The sequence below is a fragment of the Carya illinoinensis genome, chromosome 14, assembly GCF_018687715.1.
Source record: "Carya illinoinensis cultivar Pawnee chromosome 14, C.illinoinensisPawnee_v1, whole genome shotgun sequence".
In the NCBI taxonomy this organism is placed as follows: Eukaryota; Viridiplantae; Streptophyta; class Magnoliopsida; order Fagales; family Juglandaceae; genus Carya; species Carya illinoinensis.
Window position 1 is genome coordinate 8,840,268 of NC_056765.1, and position 19,128 is coordinate 8,859,395.

General features: G+C 36.1%; 2 protein-coding genes across 3 annotated transcripts; both read right to left on the reverse strand.

Annotated features, from left to right (window-relative positions):
• Nucleotides 1-1,431: 1,431 nt before the first annotated feature.
• On the reverse strand, nucleotides 1,432-4,213 carry LOC122294871 (ran-binding protein 1 homolog a-like). The gene is made up of 4 exons (XM_043103856.1): nucleotides 3,966-4,213; nucleotides 3,688-3,839; nucleotides 3,466-3,591; nucleotides 1,432-2,082 (listed from the first exon to the last, which is right to left on the reverse strand). Exons 1-4 carry the CDS (start codon nucleotides 4,118-4,120, stop codon nucleotides 1,853-1,855), a joined length of 663 nt encoding a protein of 220 aa, XP_042959790.1. The 5' UTR covers nucleotides 4,121-4,213; the 3' UTR covers nucleotides 1,432-1,852.
• A 1,338-nt stretch (nucleotides 4,214-5,551) lies between these two features.
• LOC122294050 (clathrin heavy chain 2-like) lies at nucleotides 5,552-17,915 on the reverse strand. 2 transcript variants are annotated; one of them, XM_043102512.1, is made up of 30 exons: nucleotides 17,689-17,912; nucleotides 17,365-17,569; nucleotides 16,219-16,307; nucleotides 16,016-16,094; nucleotides 15,763-15,890; nucleotides 15,268-15,366; nucleotides 15,054-15,162; nucleotides 14,768-14,847; nucleotides 14,462-14,689; nucleotides 14,315-14,380; nucleotides 13,984-14,100; nucleotides 13,639-13,836; nucleotides 13,218-13,334; nucleotides 12,998-13,057; nucleotides 12,505-12,591; nucleotides 12,201-12,284; nucleotides 11,961-12,095; nucleotides 11,811-11,873; nucleotides 11,634-11,738; nucleotides 11,440-11,552; nucleotides 11,053-11,305; nucleotides 10,778-10,914; nucleotides 10,421-10,699; nucleotides 9,324-10,326; nucleotides 8,459-8,944; nucleotides 8,140-8,310; nucleotides 7,873-8,058; nucleotides 7,308-7,430; nucleotides 7,097-7,207; nucleotides 5,552-6,094 (listed from the first exon to the last, which is right to left on the reverse strand). In XM_043102512.1, exons 1-30 carry the CDS (start codon nucleotides 17,743-17,745, stop codon nucleotides 5,945-5,947), a joined length of 5,118 nt encoding a protein of 1,705 aa, XP_042958446.1. In that variant the 5' UTR covers nucleotides 17,746-17,912; the 3' UTR covers nucleotides 5,552-5,944. The 2 variants fall into 2 exon arrangements, with proteins under 2 accessions (XP_042958446.1, XP_042958447.1); XM_043102513.1 differs by lacking the exons at nucleotides 5,552-6,094; nucleotides 7,097-7,207; nucleotides 7,308-7,430 and adding an exon at nucleotides 7,437-7,581 and having other exon boundaries at nucleotides 17,689-17,915.
• Between the last annotated feature and the right edge of the window lie 1,213 nt (nucleotides 17,916-19,128).

Genomic DNA, 19,128 nt, shown 5'->3' on the forward strand with positions numbered 1-19,128 from the left:
GATTTTGATAAAATTTATTTTATGACTAATCATATTATACTGGTACGGTAGGCAGTGTGAAGTTATATTTGTAATTAGATTTTTTCATTTAGAAATCAAAAAAATCGGAATAAAAATGTTTGAAACAAAATAAAATCCTCCCACAAAACGTTGGTCAGCCAAAAAAAAAAAAAAAAAAAAACGAACAGAATGCAATTTACGAATCAAAATAGGGGCAAAATCGGAATAAAAATATGTAAAACATAATATAATCCTCCCCGATTTTCTCCTACATTGGCACTTATAGATATAGTAGATATTTATATGTTTGAATTTTGCTACATACAAGCACAGTTGCGTACTAATCTGTGTACCAATACTAATTTATTCATACTTAAAATTTAAATTAACACTATTTTTAATAAAATCTACTTTTTGACCAATCACATCACATTGGTGCACAAATTAGTACACAATTATGCTTGTAACTATATTTTTCCTATATGTTTTGAGTGGGATTAGGTAAAATATATAATAAAAGGTGGTGTAATTTAAATTCTGGAAGTAATTCTAGAAAATTGAGAGTTTAAAGTTGAATAAAAATATCTTAAAGATAAAATATTGTTATAATATAATTTATAATATTATTTTTGTTTAGAGATCATTTGAAAAATACGTTGAATTATTTTTTATATTTTGTTTGGAAGTTTGAGAAAATTATAATCATGATTAGGTAATATGATTAGAAGAAAAAGTTTAAAATTTGTAATTAGAAAGTGTTTATATTTGTAGTGTGTATATACTTAGATGAGATGGGATAAAATATTAAAAGTATCTTAATATCCAAACTAGGTCTTAATTGTTTGAACTTTGTGCTTAATTCATGTGTTTCCTTCCAACAATATAATTTTGCTTAGAGATATGAGGGCATCGTGAGCCTAAGAAAAATACATGTATTTTCCCAGGTTGGCTTAGGAATTACAAGGACCAATGGATGCCCAACATAGCTGAGTTTTATTGAATGTTCAACTTTTGACTGTCACTAGTCTAAATTTGGTTTTCTTCTATTATTAACTCTAAAAATAAAATAGATACAAAGGAAAGATGACAAATTAAGCACGCATAGGAAAGAATACCAAGTATATACACACATACATACAAAAGATATATACTTCGTTTAAATTGTTTTTATCTGATTCAAATTGTTCGTTTAAATCTTTGACGAATCAGTTTTCTTATTGTAATCCATTCATTCTTTTAAATCTGCAACCAAGCATGTTGAGCTTTCAGTGGCAATCAATGGGTCCACTGCCGAACAAACCTGCAGTTTCTTTTGGGTTACAAGCCTTTTAGATCGTTTGTCCAAATTATAATAGACTTTCCACAATTTCTGGTAGAAATGGGTTGTAGCTTTGGTCACAAGTAAATGAACTAGAACTTTAAGAAAATTGATTGACAACAAGACAATCTTTAGTTCATAAATTGGAAAGATGACAACTTCTCCAGACTCTGCACAACACGAGGTTATACCCCAACAAAACTCTCAATGTTTATAATAGCTCTTCACTACAGCAGTTCCTGAGCTTAATGACCCAGAGCAAAATACAACGTGAATAAAAGTGTAGAAAAACCCTACGATAAACTCGGACAACACCCAAATCGCAAAAACACAACCCTCAAATAAGCAATCAAGAAACAAAGTTCGACCAAATGTTGAAAGGAACTCCAACTGAAAGACGCACAGGACGAACCACATCATGCCATTAAATCACAATTCAATAAATTGCATCGTTTAATACATGGATGGGAAAAAGGTCAGCCAACCAATCTCATCATATTGCGAGGTATTAATGTCATTAAAATCACATCCTCTTCAAGTGGAGGAAGCAGGTTCCTCATCTTTCTTCTCAGTTTTTTCTAAATCACTTTTAGTTTCCTTTTCGGCTGCAACAGGCACCTCTTCCTCAGCTTTGTCCTCCGTTTTCTTTTCTTCAACGCTCAACTTCTCAAGAAGCCCAGCAGCTGCAGATGCATCTTTGTTTTCTTCCGTCTTCTTTTGGGATTCAGCAACTTCTTGAAACTTCTCCATGAAGGATTTGCAATCTAATACAAATAAAACATTAACAGTCTAAGGTGAGAGAAAATTTTCCTCAAAACATCAAGAGAAATTAATAACAAAAATAAAAAGAGGCACAACAGACTATATACTTTATTTTTTCAACGCTATAGGAGATTAACAGTGATCACGGAAATGGAAGGCAGGGAATTTTTTGCACTAAAGTCTACTTTAGCATGAGATTGTTGCAGGAAATTATCATAAATACATGGAGTTGACTGCAGAACATAATAGTCGGCTAAAGAAGTACTCTACCGACAATTCAGAATTGATCATCTGTAAATATGTAATAATACTTTCTTGAATCTAGTACAACTAGGAATCTGCAGGAAACAAACCGTTTTCTCACACATATGGTTGTCAAGTACAAAGAGATGTCATTCTTATGCAAAAAATAAGAATAAGAATAAGAATAAGAATAATAAATAAGTTTGGGAAAATTAAAAGGTAAATAAATAAGTTTAAGGATGATTGACCTTCAGATTTTTATCTTCATTTGGAATTTCAAATCAATTTTCTGTAATTATCCTATCTAGAGCAGGATCGAAAATTCATTCCTGTATCCTTCCTTGCATCACCACAATAAAAAATGAAAAGAAATCTAATGAGTTATATTATTCATTTCAATGAGTGCCAATGTTTCTTATATTGCTGCATCTTCATAGGCTTAACAAGTTCTCCAATAAAGTCGATTTACTTTCATGCTTTACAATCTGAGTCCAGACACACCAATCACAAGCATGAATTTACAGCAGGCAGTTCTTAGCCTTGTTTAGCCAACAAAGTAATATCGAAAACATTGCTCCCCAAACTATTTTTTATCACTTCATCAGCATTACTTAAACCGCAGAATTTTCAGAAAATCAAACCATGCTAAGTGTAAAATACAATCAGAGACATTAGCAATATGTAACTTCCTTTTTATGAATACAAACCAATATGAAACTTAAGCCTTAATTTGAAACCCATCTCGAATATAATCTTAGAAATGAGGCTCCTATTTCAATAACATAACCCTCAAGCAATTTGAGATCATATTGGCTAAATCAAAGGAAAACAGGGTGTGATAGTGACAAATTACAATTCAGACACTTGAGATCATATTTTCATTCCAAGTCATTTCTTGGGGCAATCAATATCTCTAACTTCATAAAATCTTTCGATTAGTTGTGCAACACTAACATAATGAAGTGAAAGGTCACAGTGCTCAAAATCGTTTCCTGACGCCTATATAAATCATACGGCAATACGAAAACCATATGAATTCTTTCAAATTATTAGAACTAACTTATACTGACCAAAATTTTCCACACTCACAAAAGTAAAATATACTGTAGTCTTGTCGCTCAGTTAAGGAGATCAAGACTCACTCTCAATAGAAGCAAATCTAATGCAGAAAAGCTCTTCCTTCAATTCACCATCGGCAAAATCAGTGGCGTGCCAGACACATGACTTCTCGTTTCCGGCGTGTTCCTGCACCGACATTGTCGGAAGAACTGGAAGAAAAAGCACAGAAGCCCGCGTCAGACTGGAAGAGAAAAAATCTAACCCTAGCTCAAAAAATAAAGAAAATAATTACAAAGGTAACAGACCAAGATGGTTGGCGCAGATCTTGAGGGTCTTGGACTGTCTCATAACGAGGCGAACCTTTCCGCTCTCCTTATGCTTGAGGAGTTTGACGGTACCGGCGCCTCTCTCCTTCCACTGGTTACCATCTTTATCGAAACGGTAGAGCTTCGATTTCCTACAGATGATTTTAAGAAAACACATCACCGGAATCAAATCAAGAACCGAATCAAAGTATAGGAAAAAAAAAAAAAAGCCCTAGAGTTGGAAGAACAAGGGAGGATATATAAAATGAAAATCGTACAGATCCAAGATGGGGTCTTCGTTCTCCTCTCCGGTGGAGACTGCGACCTCCTCGAGCTTGACGATCGGGGCTACCTGAGCGCCGGTGTCCTCATCCTCGTTGGCATGAGCTTCCTCGTCCTCTCTGTGCTCGTGCTCGGGTTCGGTGCTCGCCATCTTCTTTCTTTCTTTCTTCTAGAAAATGAGATAGAGAGGGAGAGAGAAGGGGGCTGGGAATTCGGCCGCTGGCAAGGGAATTAGAGAGGTTTTATACCATAATGAGCATACCGACAGCGTATAAAAGCGTCAGGTTTACGCTTTATAAAAAGAGTAATAATTCAGCACACACGCATATTTTAATTCGTAATAATTAAATTTTAAAATTTATCTTGATGTGATTTAAAAAATTTTAAATAAAATTATTTAATTGATTATGATACAAATTTTATTTTTTAATAATTAATTATAATTTTATATTAATGAATGATTTATTTAATAAAAAAAACTAAACCGAATCTAAATTTTATAAATTTCAAACAATTTGTCCAATAATCTTATTAATGAAAATTACTGTTGGAAATTCGGCCAAATTCAAATTTAGAAGAATATTTGGTGAATGATACCTATTTTCTTGTACTTTTCTCATAATTGATAGAAGAAATGATGTTTTTCGTCTCGTATATGTTATCATCTTCAATTGGATTATACACGCACGATACTATACGCTAAATAGTTAGTTGGTCCATCTCTTACAATGTATCATCATTTAATACAAAGCTAGATTACAAAAATAAATTTTAAATTTGAAAGGCGAGATAAACTTTACACTCGTAAATTGTGAGTAATTCTATTCATTATGGAAAAATATAGTTACAAGCACAATTGTGTATTAATCTACACACCAATTTGATATGATTAGTCAAAAAGTAGATTTTATTAAAAATAATATTAATTTAAATTTTAAATATAAATGAATTAGAATTGATACGTAGATTAGTACGCGACTTTGTTTGTATGTAGCAAAACTCATTCATTATTTCAATTTTCATATTCTTCTCATCATCCCATGATATAGTATTAGATTATTAAAAATTATTTATTATATTTTACTTATGAATTTATTGTCTAATGCCACGTCATAAGATGATGAGAGAATGATAAAAAAATAAATGATCAATAAATTTATGTTTTTTTTTTTAACGTGTCAACGGTTTAAAAAAAATAAAAAATTTAAAAAAAATAAAAAGAAAAAAATTTAAAAAGAAGAAAAAGAAGAAGATAGACAAGCTTAAATAATTTACACGAAGGATAACGACAACTCCTTTTATTTTCCAGTCAGATCTTACTTTTTTTTGCCTAACTAGATTCCTTTATTGAGAAAATGAGCGATTAGGGTTGCGTCAGAGTTGTGATTTTAATTGGAAATTTGACTTGGGTTCTGCCCATCATGACATTAGTGGAGACAGGCAATTTTTCTCTGCCACGAGACATCCATTTTCTTTCTTTCCTCTTCTCACATATTCATATTTATTTAAAATTTTGGGAAAATTGATTATTTGAGAAAGAAAATAGATGCCTAGAATTAAAAAATGAACGGGAAATCAATAATGAAATTCAATTAAAAAAATAAGCTTTACTATGAGGAAGTAGTGCCTACAAAATTGTCTAAGCCCTAATTGGGAACCCAAAATGCATGTCTTTAAAACAAAGGTAGCGTTAAGAGAGGAAAGAAACCTATACACAAGGCACTGGGCAGGCTTGGCACACCAAAGGATTGGCTTGGTCACACCGTTACAGAAATGGAGCTTTTGTTTATGCGACCCAAAGAATCTTCAAAAGAACGAAAACCACATAAAAGATGTACTGGCAAGAGCGAGAGATTATCCAACCGGCACGACGGCTTTAAGTTTCTACTGTTCTTTAGAACCGGAAACAGTAAACAGAAAATCCCGAACTGGCTACTACAAGTGGTACTCTCATTTATCTTCAACAACACGGATATCAGTAAGTGGGGCCCATTGGTGGCATACCGAAAGCTGGCATTGGAGGCATCCCCATCCCGCCCATTGGTGGTGGTGGAGCAAAACCTCCACCCATTCCTGGCATTGGTGGTGCCGGCAAAGCAAGAGGCAGCAACTGGGCATACATGTTCTGCAGATAATGAATACAGAAAATCAGTCTTTTCATTGCTATTACCATTATTCGACTCAGGTAAGACTAAAGTACTACATCTAAGCAATGGTAGCATTTATATTATTTGTCAAATAGTAGAATGATTCAGAAGGACAAGTTAAATACCGAGTATTTAACTAATTCCTCATCAATTTCATACAATGACGAGGCCTAAAAAGTGGTCCTTCCATCAGATCAAGGCAGCCAAAGCCGACCAACCACCAGGAGGTGCTTTTACCAAAAGATATCAAACTTATAAAAACCATCAAGGTACATATAAGTCTTTTTTCTGATCAGGATGAACTCTAGGCCAAGATATTGACAGAAAAAAAGGTGCCCAACTAGATCTGAGCACCGACCCCTCAGGTCGGTAGACAGTTTTTATACTGACTTAGGGGTCGGCTATCAAAGCAAACCCCATTTGGTAAGTTGACAGTCAGGATACTGAACAGCCAAGCTGCCGAGAGAAAAACAAAATACACAATAACAACAAAAAAAACCCAAAAAGCAGCGTCTTTTCTTCCCTCTTGTATGAAAAACAGAAAAGGATACAGAACCAATAATACATCACCACCACCACCTTCAGAATTCCTAAATAACCAAAAACATGAAAGAACTCTTTGGTGGCATCCTCCAATTATGCTGGTCTATTTAACTTCCGAGGGTGCAGTGCATGGGACCAAGTTTTACTCTGCAGGGTGGGTCCGAAGGGCCCTGCCTTGGAGAGGTTCCCCAACATTAAAAAAAAAATTATGCTGGTCTGTCACATGGGATATTTCAGGTACACCAAGTTACCAACCGAGTTGAGCCGATAATGTTGGGTTCCCTTAACAACCGACCTAGGAGAGAGGAAAAGCCTTCCAACTGAGTCTGTTTGGGTCGGTCAGTTTGGGCAAACCTGATGAGCACCCCTACCCAACCACAATTTCCAGAGACGAACAGTGCCCCTTAATGATAAAAAAGTATGGTGAATAGCCATACCTGCTGAGCAACCAAGTCCTTCTCCTCCTCTTCTTTAGCCTTCACCTCATTTAAAGTTTCAAGTTTGTACTTGACAAGATCATCTACCTTGCTTGTGTACTCTCGAATAAACTTTAAAAAAATAATTATAAAAATTGGATGTTAGGAAAAGCAAACACTTATCGGAAGAAAAAAAGAAGAAAAAAAATGGTGTCAGACATAAGAAGGTTACCTGCAAGAGGTACGGAAAGGCAAAATCAATCATATTGTTCATCCATGCAAGCTCAAGAGCAACATCTGGCCGAATTAAATCATAGCAAACAAAGAGGCACGATGCAAAACACTCTTTCTTTCCCTGCATATACACATAAGGACGCATATTACAAAAGAACACAGCAGTTTTCAAAGGTGAACCTAAACTTCAAGTAAACGCATCTGGAAAAAGACATAAAACAGAAAGTAGGAGAAGATTCGCCCCCCTCACCAAGAAAAGACACCCCCCAAGCCTGCAAGCCACCCCAAAACAAAGATCTGATGTAACCAAGCGAAAAGAAAGGTAAAATGACAGCAAGAGCAAAGGGAACATCTATTCCAGATATTTTTAAAAAAAAGAGGTTGACTACAGCTCATAATTTTTCAATATTCTAATCCCAACATCAAAATCTAGAAAAAAAAAATCCAGAAGGTGGGAAGGTGAGGAGACCAAGTACGTGTCAATGGTATGTGGGCATGTAATTGACTCCTTGCTTTATTTAGAACCATGTACCATCATAAACCAATAAAGTTTTAGAACAAACCTGCTCAATGAAATATACAAGCAACTCCTCTGAAAGTTCACGGTCACCAGACTGTGAACATGTTTCCATGGCATCCTTGTAAAGATTATCTTTCTTTGACAATGCAATAGACTGCTTCCATCTTCCTGCTTTCTTATAAATATAAGCAGCAACACGCCTCATCTCAAGAAGCTCATGTTTCTCAGTCTGCACATTTTTCTCATTAAAATGGGTTAGTGTTAATTCCACCATCAAAAAGTTCCAGTAATTAAAAGATTTTAACCTCACCTTCTGTGCAAGGCTTATCTGATCAAAATTATCATGCAGATCGATTGATTCACGTAATCTGTCATAGTCCTCCTCCTCCATATAAATCTCATTCAAAGCTTCATTTACAGCAGCAACATTGTTGCTCTGAACTGCAACCATGTATGGCTTCACAAGACGAAGGTGACCAGCCTGACACCCAAAAGGATACCGAACAGAAGAAGATGTTACAGACAACATTTCCCAACAAAAAGTCACCTCCCTGAGGAGGGAGGGAGGGAGGGAGGGAGAGAAGGGGGGTGGGGTGGTTTAGTAATGACATCATAAGCAATATTCATACCTTCCGCATTATATCTACTACGCGGGTGTGGTCCACACGAAGCGCAAGCACATTGAGAAGGTCATTGATAAGATCAGGATGTTCTTGCAAGTAGAAATGCACAGCCCTATAGTAGAGCTCAACACTTGCAACTTTGACTGTCACATCCTTGAATTGCATGTGGTCCCATGCTTCTGGGGAGTGATTCATTATGGTGGTTGCAGCATTGTCAAACTCATCATACTGGATGTACAAATAAGTTAACTCCTTCCAATGCTGCTGTTCATCACAAGCTCGTATGAGCTTTGGAATGTTCAGACGGGTTGAGAACAATTTGATGTGCTCCATAAGCTTTTCGTGACGATATCTTGCATATAGAACTCCCAATTCAGTAAAGATACCCATATGTGCACGTTCCAACCCAAGTCCACTCTCCATGAGAGAAATGAGCTCATTAAAGCATCCCCGGTTCTGGTAATACTCACTTACCTCTTCCAAATCATCCACCTTAAATAACAAAACACATAATTAAGTAGTAAAACAAAAAACGGAACTCTAAAATGAGCAACCCACTAGTTATATTCTACAACAGTGGACCAAAAGTAGAGGTGCCAGCCCAGGAATGTGCACATCTTGGGGATCCATGAGGACCAAAGCTGTATTCAATCACAGAAGAGAGAGAAGGGGGGTTCTGGAATTTGCATCATGTGTTAGGATATAACTATAGTGAAATTCACTACAGATTTCCCTCAATTTTGTAAACGCCTTGTACCTGAGTTGTTCAAAGATTTGAGCCAGTGTGGCCAAACACTTGTACAAAACCATACAATGACTATTACAGGCAAGAAGACACAAACATTATATGTACTCAAAACATGAATGGCACCTGTATGATGATGTTCAGACCACATATCTGAGCCAAGCGGAATTCCTCAGCATCAACACAGGCAAAGCAAACTTCTTTCCAAGTTTTAGAGCTGTTGGCTTTCCGAGCTGCATCCACAGCACTTTGAAACTGTTTTAGCTTCACCAGAGTTACTGCCAGCTTAGCCCAGTTAGAAATAAATGCATATATGATCTTTGCTGCCTCATAGAGGGCTTCATCATATAAGCGGTCTCCAACATTCTGGAGATTGGCAACATTTGGCATGAGAATGAACTCTTCAATGTCACTGAGCCGATCAATCTTAGCATAAGCATAAATGAGTTCACTGTCCACCTTGGGCTCTTTGGTCTTTTGTCTAACCATTAAAAGGTACCTTACCAAGTCAGGGTACACATTTACATCCTCAGCAGCCCTTATGACATCCAAAAATTCAGTGGCATCATCTGCACGGATAAATGACTCAATAGCATCGCTCACTAACCCATCTCTTAGTTGAGCCTTGGCCACTTGGCTCCAAACAGCATCTTCTTCTACCCGGAATGCAAACTCTACAGCTCTTTCAATGCTACGAATATTATCTAAGAGAACATTCACAGCCTGAACATTCAAATTGAACTTTTTAAAGATGGCAAATGCTTCTTCATACAATTGAGCTTCCACAGCCACCTCCCCAACAGCGGGTCCATCGAAATTGTCCAACCTATTAATATAATCCATAACTCTTGTTGGGTCAGCTTTTATGGCAGTGAGGATAAGCAGATTCTGAAGATTAAAGTTGCCACTAAATGCAGAATTTTGGAGCACAATCTTCTCAAGAAGCTCAATTAGTTCATGTGGAAGATCTGCTGTCATAAAAGCCTTTACAGCTGCTGACACTTGCTCAGGACTATTGCTTTCAGGCAAAGCAGTAGACACCACTTGGTCAATTATCTGTCTTCTGTACTCATTTTCAGGATCAAGAACTTTCTCCCAGAGCTCACCATCCATCCTTTCCACCACATATCTAATGAAAAAAACAATAGATAAATGTAACAAGCATGCTGAATAGAAGTTCTAGGCTGTAGGTTATATCTAGAAAGAAGCAACAATGTACAAACCTGGCCTGCAGTTTAAACAAGGAATTTTTATTTGTGACGTTTATAAGTTCATCATCACATTGCCCTCTGCGGTACGCAACAACTGCAAGGGTTGGATCCCTTTTCTCACAATATTTTCCCACAACACGAGAATCATAGTATGGGTTGGTAGTAAGAAAATGCTCTGGGTTATTGTTGCTGTCTATGATGATTTTACCCAGAGCATTGTGAACGTGTACATCTTGGCTTCCCTCACTCACAAGATGCTCTAAGAACTGAGTCAGCAAGCGGAGACGGTTCCTACCAAAAAGGAAAATCAATGGTTAAACAAAATCAAGATCATTATGAAAACAGGGCATGAATGAGGAAACAGCGCACCTCTTCTCGCATTCCTCCACTAGAGGTTCAACAGGAAGAAGAGAACGAACAGAAAGAATTAGACCTTTGATGAAATCTTCAGGGCACTCGTCATCTAACAGCTGCCCTACAACTAGAGGAGCATTGCCTGGATTGACCTATCAAGCAGACCAAGGACTATAATTCCCTCCTTGATATTGACTCAGCTTTATAAGAAATAACAAAAATAGAAGTCACAGAAAATATTCGTACACGTGTGTCTTTGTATGTGTAACTTGAACTTGTCAAATATTTACCTTTTGAACATAACCTTCGATATATCGAAGCATGTTATTTGTGTACAGGTAATGGGTGAGATCCGGAACAAAACCAAAGCGATCACAGACATTGATCAGAGGACGTGCATCTGGAAGCTTGGCTTCCATCAGAAAGTTCTTGGTCTTTTCAGCATCATAAAAGTTTGATTCCCGAGTCACACGTTCTACCTCCTTAATTTGGCCAGTTTTCGCAGCAGCTTCAATGTACTTGAAGTGGATATCAGGATCCTCACTATAGCAAAAGAAATGAAAAGTAAAGAAAAAATTGCCACCCCACATATATAGGCACCTAAGGTCAGTATTTCTCTTTTCTTTCAGCATAAAGAGGTTATTACCTACCTATCAAAAAAATAAAGAGGTTATTACCTGGAGCTCAAATATGACCCTAAGAAAAAATACAATCCTTCATAAGATTTGAATTGATCAAAAAGTTTTATGCATGCCTCAACACCCAACTGCTCAGCATATTCTTTGGCTGTCTGCATAGAAAGTATTCCGGTAAGTCTCATTCTTAGAAACGTCAGTTACAGCAATACTTGCTAAAAGAAACACTAGTTCACCTGCACAATTATCTGAAGATTGCCTCTAAGATTGACCACCAGAAGATCTTTCATGCACTCAAGAGCCCATTCTTTGGAAAGAGTTCCAAAGAACTCAACAAGAGACTGTAAAGCACCAAGTGATTAAAAAATTTCAAATATTCACTTTTGACCAAGTATGAGCACTTGAGACCAAACCTGTGGTTCAATTGCATGTGTGTTCACAATGACACGTTTAATATCAGGCAACTCAGTATAGTGCTGCACAATGAAAAAAGGAAGTCAGAACATGAGAGAATTCATTATCATTGAAGAATTTGGTTATCAAAGTTTAAGAGGGGATTGTACCTGTAGAGCCCGCAAATATAAACCAGCTTTTTCACAAAGCTGCGCAATACGTGGGCGGTCATAATGACTGAACATGCCATTCGCTAATATAGCATCTGCAACGTTTGGAAATGTCACAAGATTAATTTCCAGAACCTGAAAAGAATAGAAGATAAAACTGATATGAGCAAAGACATGAAAGAAATTATAAAATAACACAATAAGCTATTAAGAAATCAATTACAATAAGGAAAACTGAACCTTTGTTTGCAGGTGTCCATGTTCAGGTAGATTGGGCTTCAGCACGTCCAACAAGAAAGCTGTTGCCTCACGGATTAAGTTCCTCTGAACAACAGAATCCTTAGTAATTAAAAGTCTAAGGTTGATAATTCCTAGTTAAAATCAACAACGATAATACAATAATTTTCTCATGGTAGAAAAACTGATCATGCCAAACTGAGGTTTAAATGAAAAATGGGAAAATAGCCTTCTATCTCTCCCTTTATATTCAATATATATTTTTATCTTGGAAAGATAAACATAGAATCATAAACCCTAATTGAACCTGAAGAAACAGATCAGTTATCGTGTTATAGTCAATTGGGCAGCCTCCCTCCATTTGAGACATCATCAATGCAAAATTAACAGCCCCCTGCAATCAAGAAAGTTGCACATCATCTAATATAAAAAAACACAAAAGATCGGCAGCTATGTGCAATGTCCCACAACTACATGTTCAACATTTTTTAAACCAGAATTGCTATTTGCTAGGAGTTGTGAGAAAAACAAACTGTGCTTTGAGTCATAAGGGAATGAGATATATTTCTACGAGAAGCAAAATATACAATTGATTTCAAATTTTTTTGTTTTCCTAATTAGGATGTTATTTTTAAGTTGGATGGAACACTTAACAAAAATATGTTGCACCCAACTTAAAAATAATGTAGGATGGAACACTCGCCAAAAAATGTTGCACCCAACTTAAAAATAATATCCATTAGGTAAACTAAAAAAAAAAAAAAAAGCCTCAGATTTTCTTTGCAAAATAATCCACATACCTGGGGGTCTGATCGCAAAATTGTTTGTAGAAGGAACAAATAATCAGGTGTGTACCCAACCTGCATTAAAAAAGAAAACTATCAGTATGATGACCATCAACATATACTGATTTACAAATTGTACTGCAATGATATGATAAAAGTCATACCATATAGGTATCGGTTTACAAATAATAACCATTCCTAAAATAATATTTGAAGATTCTGATTTCGAAATCACCTGCTTTGAATATATTAAAATCTTGTCAAACTCCCGCCTCTCAGCAAATGCAGCAACAACTTTTGGAGTTGCCCTAGCTTTTATATATATCTTCAGCGCAAGATCGTTATCCACAGTCTGCAAAATGAACCATTTAAAGATATTGAAGCTATCAAAAATATAAAATAGATGACTAAAAAGACCAAACTAAACAGGCAAACTGCAAAAGATCCAAGGAGACAACTTCCATTTATAAGTGAAAATACTAATGTGATTTTCAAAAGTTAATATGTTCCTATAAAAACCATGAATCCTAACCTGCCCTAGCCAATGAGCGAGCATACAAGCTTTGCCAGCTTGAATAATTCTGGAAAACTTGTATACAAGTTGCAACACATAGGGTGTTACAGAAAAGAGTCAGGAAAAAAAGTTTCATACAAACCTTCACAAGATCTCCAAGTTCCTCACTACATTCCAGCTTGTCCTCTGCCAACCAATTCTCCAAAAGATTCTTCTTATTCTGATTTACAACAAGGCGTGACAACTCCAACGACTCAAACGCATTGAGTTTTCCTCTCGTTAACAGGGTTCCAAAGTACTGCAACAATGGTGGTGTTTGCCCTGCTTGCACAGGAACACTCTACAGCAAATGAACACAAGCAAATTAAAATCATGCCATAAAGTCACATGAAAATCTTACAGAAGAAGAAGCATCATGCTCTCAGGAACTTATCAGGAGTGAGACTTTTGCAAAATCTGACCAAACATGCCAAACTGAAATACACACCTGAAATTTAGCAACAGTATCAGGGGTACGGAGTATTCCCTGAGGAGATTCTGCAGCAAGCTCTGCAGCCTCCTTATACTTAGTCTGAGTGAACAACTCCTGAAACCGCTGGATAACCTAAGCATAATGAACCAAACAAAAGTCAAGTAATGCAGAGCTCAGACCTCGTTAGAATCACCAATGAAAGCTCGAAAGCAAAACTGGTATCATAAAATTAAATCACAACCACCGTTAATTTACCAGCTTTTACTCCAAGCAAACTATATATGCCCCATGACAGCTCAACAGCAAACAATTATGATAAATGAAATCAAAATAAATGTTAATTTACCATCTTGTCTGCACCAGGAAGGTTTCCTCTTTTCGCAAGATTAACAGCAAGTTCCAAATTTTTCAACTGCAAATCTCAAAAACAATAGTTCAAAATACAATATTCTTTTGTTCTGGCAGCCAAAAGAGGGAAAGTTTAAAAGCATACCGATTCACTGACAAATTCTACAATGGTTTGTTCATTTACAGTGGCAAGCAACACCTGTCCTCGTCTATTGATGGCATAAAAACCCCCAACAGATGAAGCTTCTGTTGTCAAAAATATAGGATCTGGACTAATTCGATTTCTATACACTGCAGCAGCCGTCTCTAGGTCATACACGAAAAGAAGTCCAAGCTTTGTGATCACGTATATTAAACCATATTTTTGTGATATCTGCCACACAAAGGATAGCAGCTTAACTTCTGACATGCCTACATAGGACTAAGAAATTTAGGAAGAGACACTACTGACCTGCATTGACACAGGAAAGTCATCAGCGAAGTCTGGAGGAAAGAATAGATCTGCTTGTTTCTTGGTAAATGACGGTTTTCCTGAGAACAAAAATCCATAATCAGTACAGGAAGGCATGATCGACAGCACAGGGTGTAACAGAAATAACAAACGTTAGGCTTTTTTAAAATCGAGTGCATGTAGTTTTGTATGGCATGCAAAGCATGCATCTGATAAACCACTCGTAGTAGTGACAAAAAAGTTAGCATGAACTTCTATGTTTAGGTAGATGCTAATGTTCACGGACCTGACTGGGCACCGAGTTCAATAATATGCAGCTTTGATGTAACCTGTCCAGCATTCAAGGTCTTTGAGGCAAAACAAATTAGAATTGAAGGATTTTCATTCCCTGCAACCTGTATATAACATGAAAATGAAGATTTTGCAGTGCCAATCAGCACCATAACACCATAAATGAATATTAATAAGAAAGCCCATATGAAAACAAAGGAGAATCATACTTTAAATGTGGCAAATGATGCAGCATGTGCTTCTAGAGCTTGACTACGTTGCTGATCCACAGAGAAAAGCTGCATACTTCCTTTGACCAGTTGTGGCCTCTATGAACAAAATTTTGAAAATAGGAAATATATCAGTGCTGAGGATATTGCCTGAACTAGTAGTTTTCTCACAGGTACGTGCAAAATAAAACACACACAATGCCACTTGGCATAAAACGATACACTAAAGGGAAAACTGCAATATTAGCAACAAAATTTTTATCTATCATAAGAGAATAAAATGCAACATTATGACCATGTTTGACCATTCAAGCAACAACTTGAGATAAGCACAGTATGTGTGACTCCACATTTTAAAGATATATAATAAAAACAGGTAAATGGCATAACTCTTTTAAGTGAAGAGCACAGAATACAAAGATAAGAACAAGCATATAAACAAGAAAACATTGACAATACATACCATAGACTACAAATAAGGATAGGACAGCTTACCTCAGGTGAGCCAGGAGCAATTCCAATCAAAATCAACCACTTTTCAGTAGGATCACATCGATAGTTGATTATTTGATTGTTTGCCAAATTAGCAGTTCGCTCAAACATCTTCGAGGGCTCAGAATCACCTAAAATATCAAGAATGATATATGAAACAATAGCCACAACGAGAGAGCACAGCACGGAAGGGCAATCATTAAAATAAAGCCAAAAAAGGGTAAACAACGTAATTGAGAAGAGTTAAATGTCTTGCCGTCAATCGACCAATGATATACTGAGGTCTGTGTCACGAGACCTAGCATCTTGGGGGTGATCCATTTCCAAAAGACTATCTATTCATTCAAAGAGGAAAGCACATGACTTAATACTGTTTAGCAAATTAAAAGTCATAGCACAGTGCAGGTTAAAAAGTGATGTCAAACACTTGGAATAGCTTGAACAGAACAGAATCGTCACCTGCTCAGGCATCTGATGCGACTTGACCTTTGCTTTTAGTTCAATGTTGAATATTTGTAAATGATCCTGTGTAGTTCCCGCAACTTGAGCTTCAATCAAATATTGTCATTCATTAGCCTAAAATTGTTATTACAACTTCGTAGAACTGGATCCAGCACTGATTTATGGGACAAGTTTTAAACAGAAAAATATGAACCATACAGAATACACATACTGCTACCCCTTTCCAAACAAAGAACACTAAACCCCAGCAATAACATCAATCCGTACCATAATCTCAAGTTTGCACTTAGCAAAATAAAATCCAATTGTGTCAACAGCTGATTAGCAAAATGATTGTTATTTCAATGCACAATGCACGAGATATCCCTATGAAGATAAATCATATCTTTAATGAAAAAACTCAGGTTAGCTTCCAATTAACAAAAGCAGTGTTTTAATGGTAAAATAAAAAAAATATTAAGATTCATCTACCTCAAGTGCCTCATTACATATAGGCTGTTTGTATAAAATCTATTCATTTCGATGAGCCTTAATTTTTTTTTTTATATGGACGCTCATTTTGATCACAGTATTTTAATACAACTCAGAATGTCAAAAAGTCTAATAAACTTCAGTAGAATAGTAAAACTATATGTTATATTTCTAACTTTACAAGGATAAGCTCCTCTAGATTTTCTAGGATAACTACAGTTGGGGTTCTTAAAGTTCAAACAGTCTTTTCGTAAATTAAAGTCGTTCAGTTTTGTCATCACGACATTATGGTTAAAATTCTATTCTACATTATTAGCAAGTACCATTGGAGGATCCATCATTTTTTCCATTGCATTTAAAGAACAACTTTAGAACCATTTAATTTAAACTAATTAATAATATTTTAATACCCCGCCGAATAATGGCAGATCTGATCAACTAAAAAACACGAATGCAAGAGTCAATTCCGATCTGCAATCTAGAAGTTGACATATAACAAACAAGCAAACTTTACGCAAAGTCTTGCTCTACAATTTCTGCATTATCTCCATATTACAAATTCTACAGCGGGAACGTAATCTTCAGTGCCAGTACACTAAAATGACAATAAAGAAAAGGAAACTGTAACTGAGAAAAAGGAATTCACAATTCAGAGGGAACATATTTCCGCACCTTTAAGAGCGAGAATTCGGGAATTGGGGTTCATCAATGCGGAGTCGGCGGTGATGGGTCGCCTCAAGGGCTGCGTGGGCATGTTCATGTCGACGATCACCACGCTGTTCTGCGGCGCCGTCTCCCTCACGCAGATGTACTTGTCCGACTCCATGGTCACGTGCGTGAACGTAATGAACTGCGGGTTAATCCCAATGCTCGGTAACTGCAACAACCACCACGAAAATAAAAAATAAATCAAAAGTCCAGTCGAATCCCACACTCACAGACACAGTCGGAAGCACAAGAGGATCTAGAGAGAGTTGATGGCACGGGGGGATTTACCGTTAAGGTCTCTTTCATGATGATGGGGGCATTGCCGGCCGGCATGGGGGCAGCCATGGCGGCGTAGATCGGTGAGAATGACCTGAGAGAGAGAGAGAGAGAGAGAGAGAGAGAGAGAGAGAGATGCAGATCTAGGAAGGAGGAGAAGGAGAGGGAGGGTCGTGCGGTGGAAATGGCTTTTGTGCGTGATTTCTTGAAGAGAATTTGGGAAATGAAGCTGTGAAGAGGTTGTACATTTGTTATTCAAATATTGTTCAACCGTCAGTGTCAGGGGCCGATACTCTTCCTCTACATGTTACACCATAATTAAACACAATTAAGTTAAACCAAACTAACACAACACAACATGATATTTTTATTTTCTTTTTAGATATGTTATTAAATTATTAAAAATAAGATTTTATTTTAATGAAATGGTTTATAAAAATTAATGAAATAAATTTTAAAAATAAATAATAGCAATAGAATGTCGATTATGAACGGTCAATATTGACATATTGTGACATGTGGCACTCCACGTTAGCACAAAAAGAACAATATTGATATTTTAAATTTTAATTATGTTTTAAGGATAATGATACCTTACCTCTTTTTTACTATTCATTTATTTTTATTTTATTTTTACTATTTGAATCGGGATTAAAAATCTAAAAACATAATTTAAAAGAAAACTCAACTCAATTAACCAACTAATTAAAATATCAATTTTTTATAAAATTGAATTTATTTTTAATTAATTTACATGATTATATTAATTAATTGAATTTATTTTTTTAAAATTATGTAAGAATGTCATGTTTTAAAATTTTTAATCTAAATTCAAAGAGCAAAAAAAAAAAAAAAATTAACTAAATAATAAAACGATAATAAATGAAGTGCAAAGATATCGTTAGACATTATCTATGCTTTAAACTACGTGACATCAACTTATGGGTGATGAAATGCCCACAATAATTTTACAAATAATTATTATAATTGCGCTACTTAAAAAAAAAAAAAAAAGTTATTAATTTTACAAAATTACTCTCGATTTCAAATAGGGTTGTACAGTAACCATAAAATAGTTATATCTTTATCATTTATCCTTCCCCTCTAAAGATCTCCAAAGTTTGTTTTGCCTTCCGCTGGAGGGCAATGTTAGGGCGGATGGAGGAGTTTCGACTCTACTCTTCACCCTTATTTTTCAATAAGTAGATATCAGAATAGAGAAAAAGATACAATCGGACTCACTCAAAATACATCCCCTTCCCCTTAAATCCCCGCGTATTAGGATTTTTTGTTTCTCTCGTCTCTCCCTTTTTCTTTATCCCCCCTCTTTCCCTCTCTCTCAAACCAAAAAAAAAAATAATAATTCCGACCTCTCTCTCTCTCTCTCTCAACCTCCAACATTAGCCTACACTCTCTCTCCCCTCCTCAAGCCGCCTCAATCTCTTTCCCATT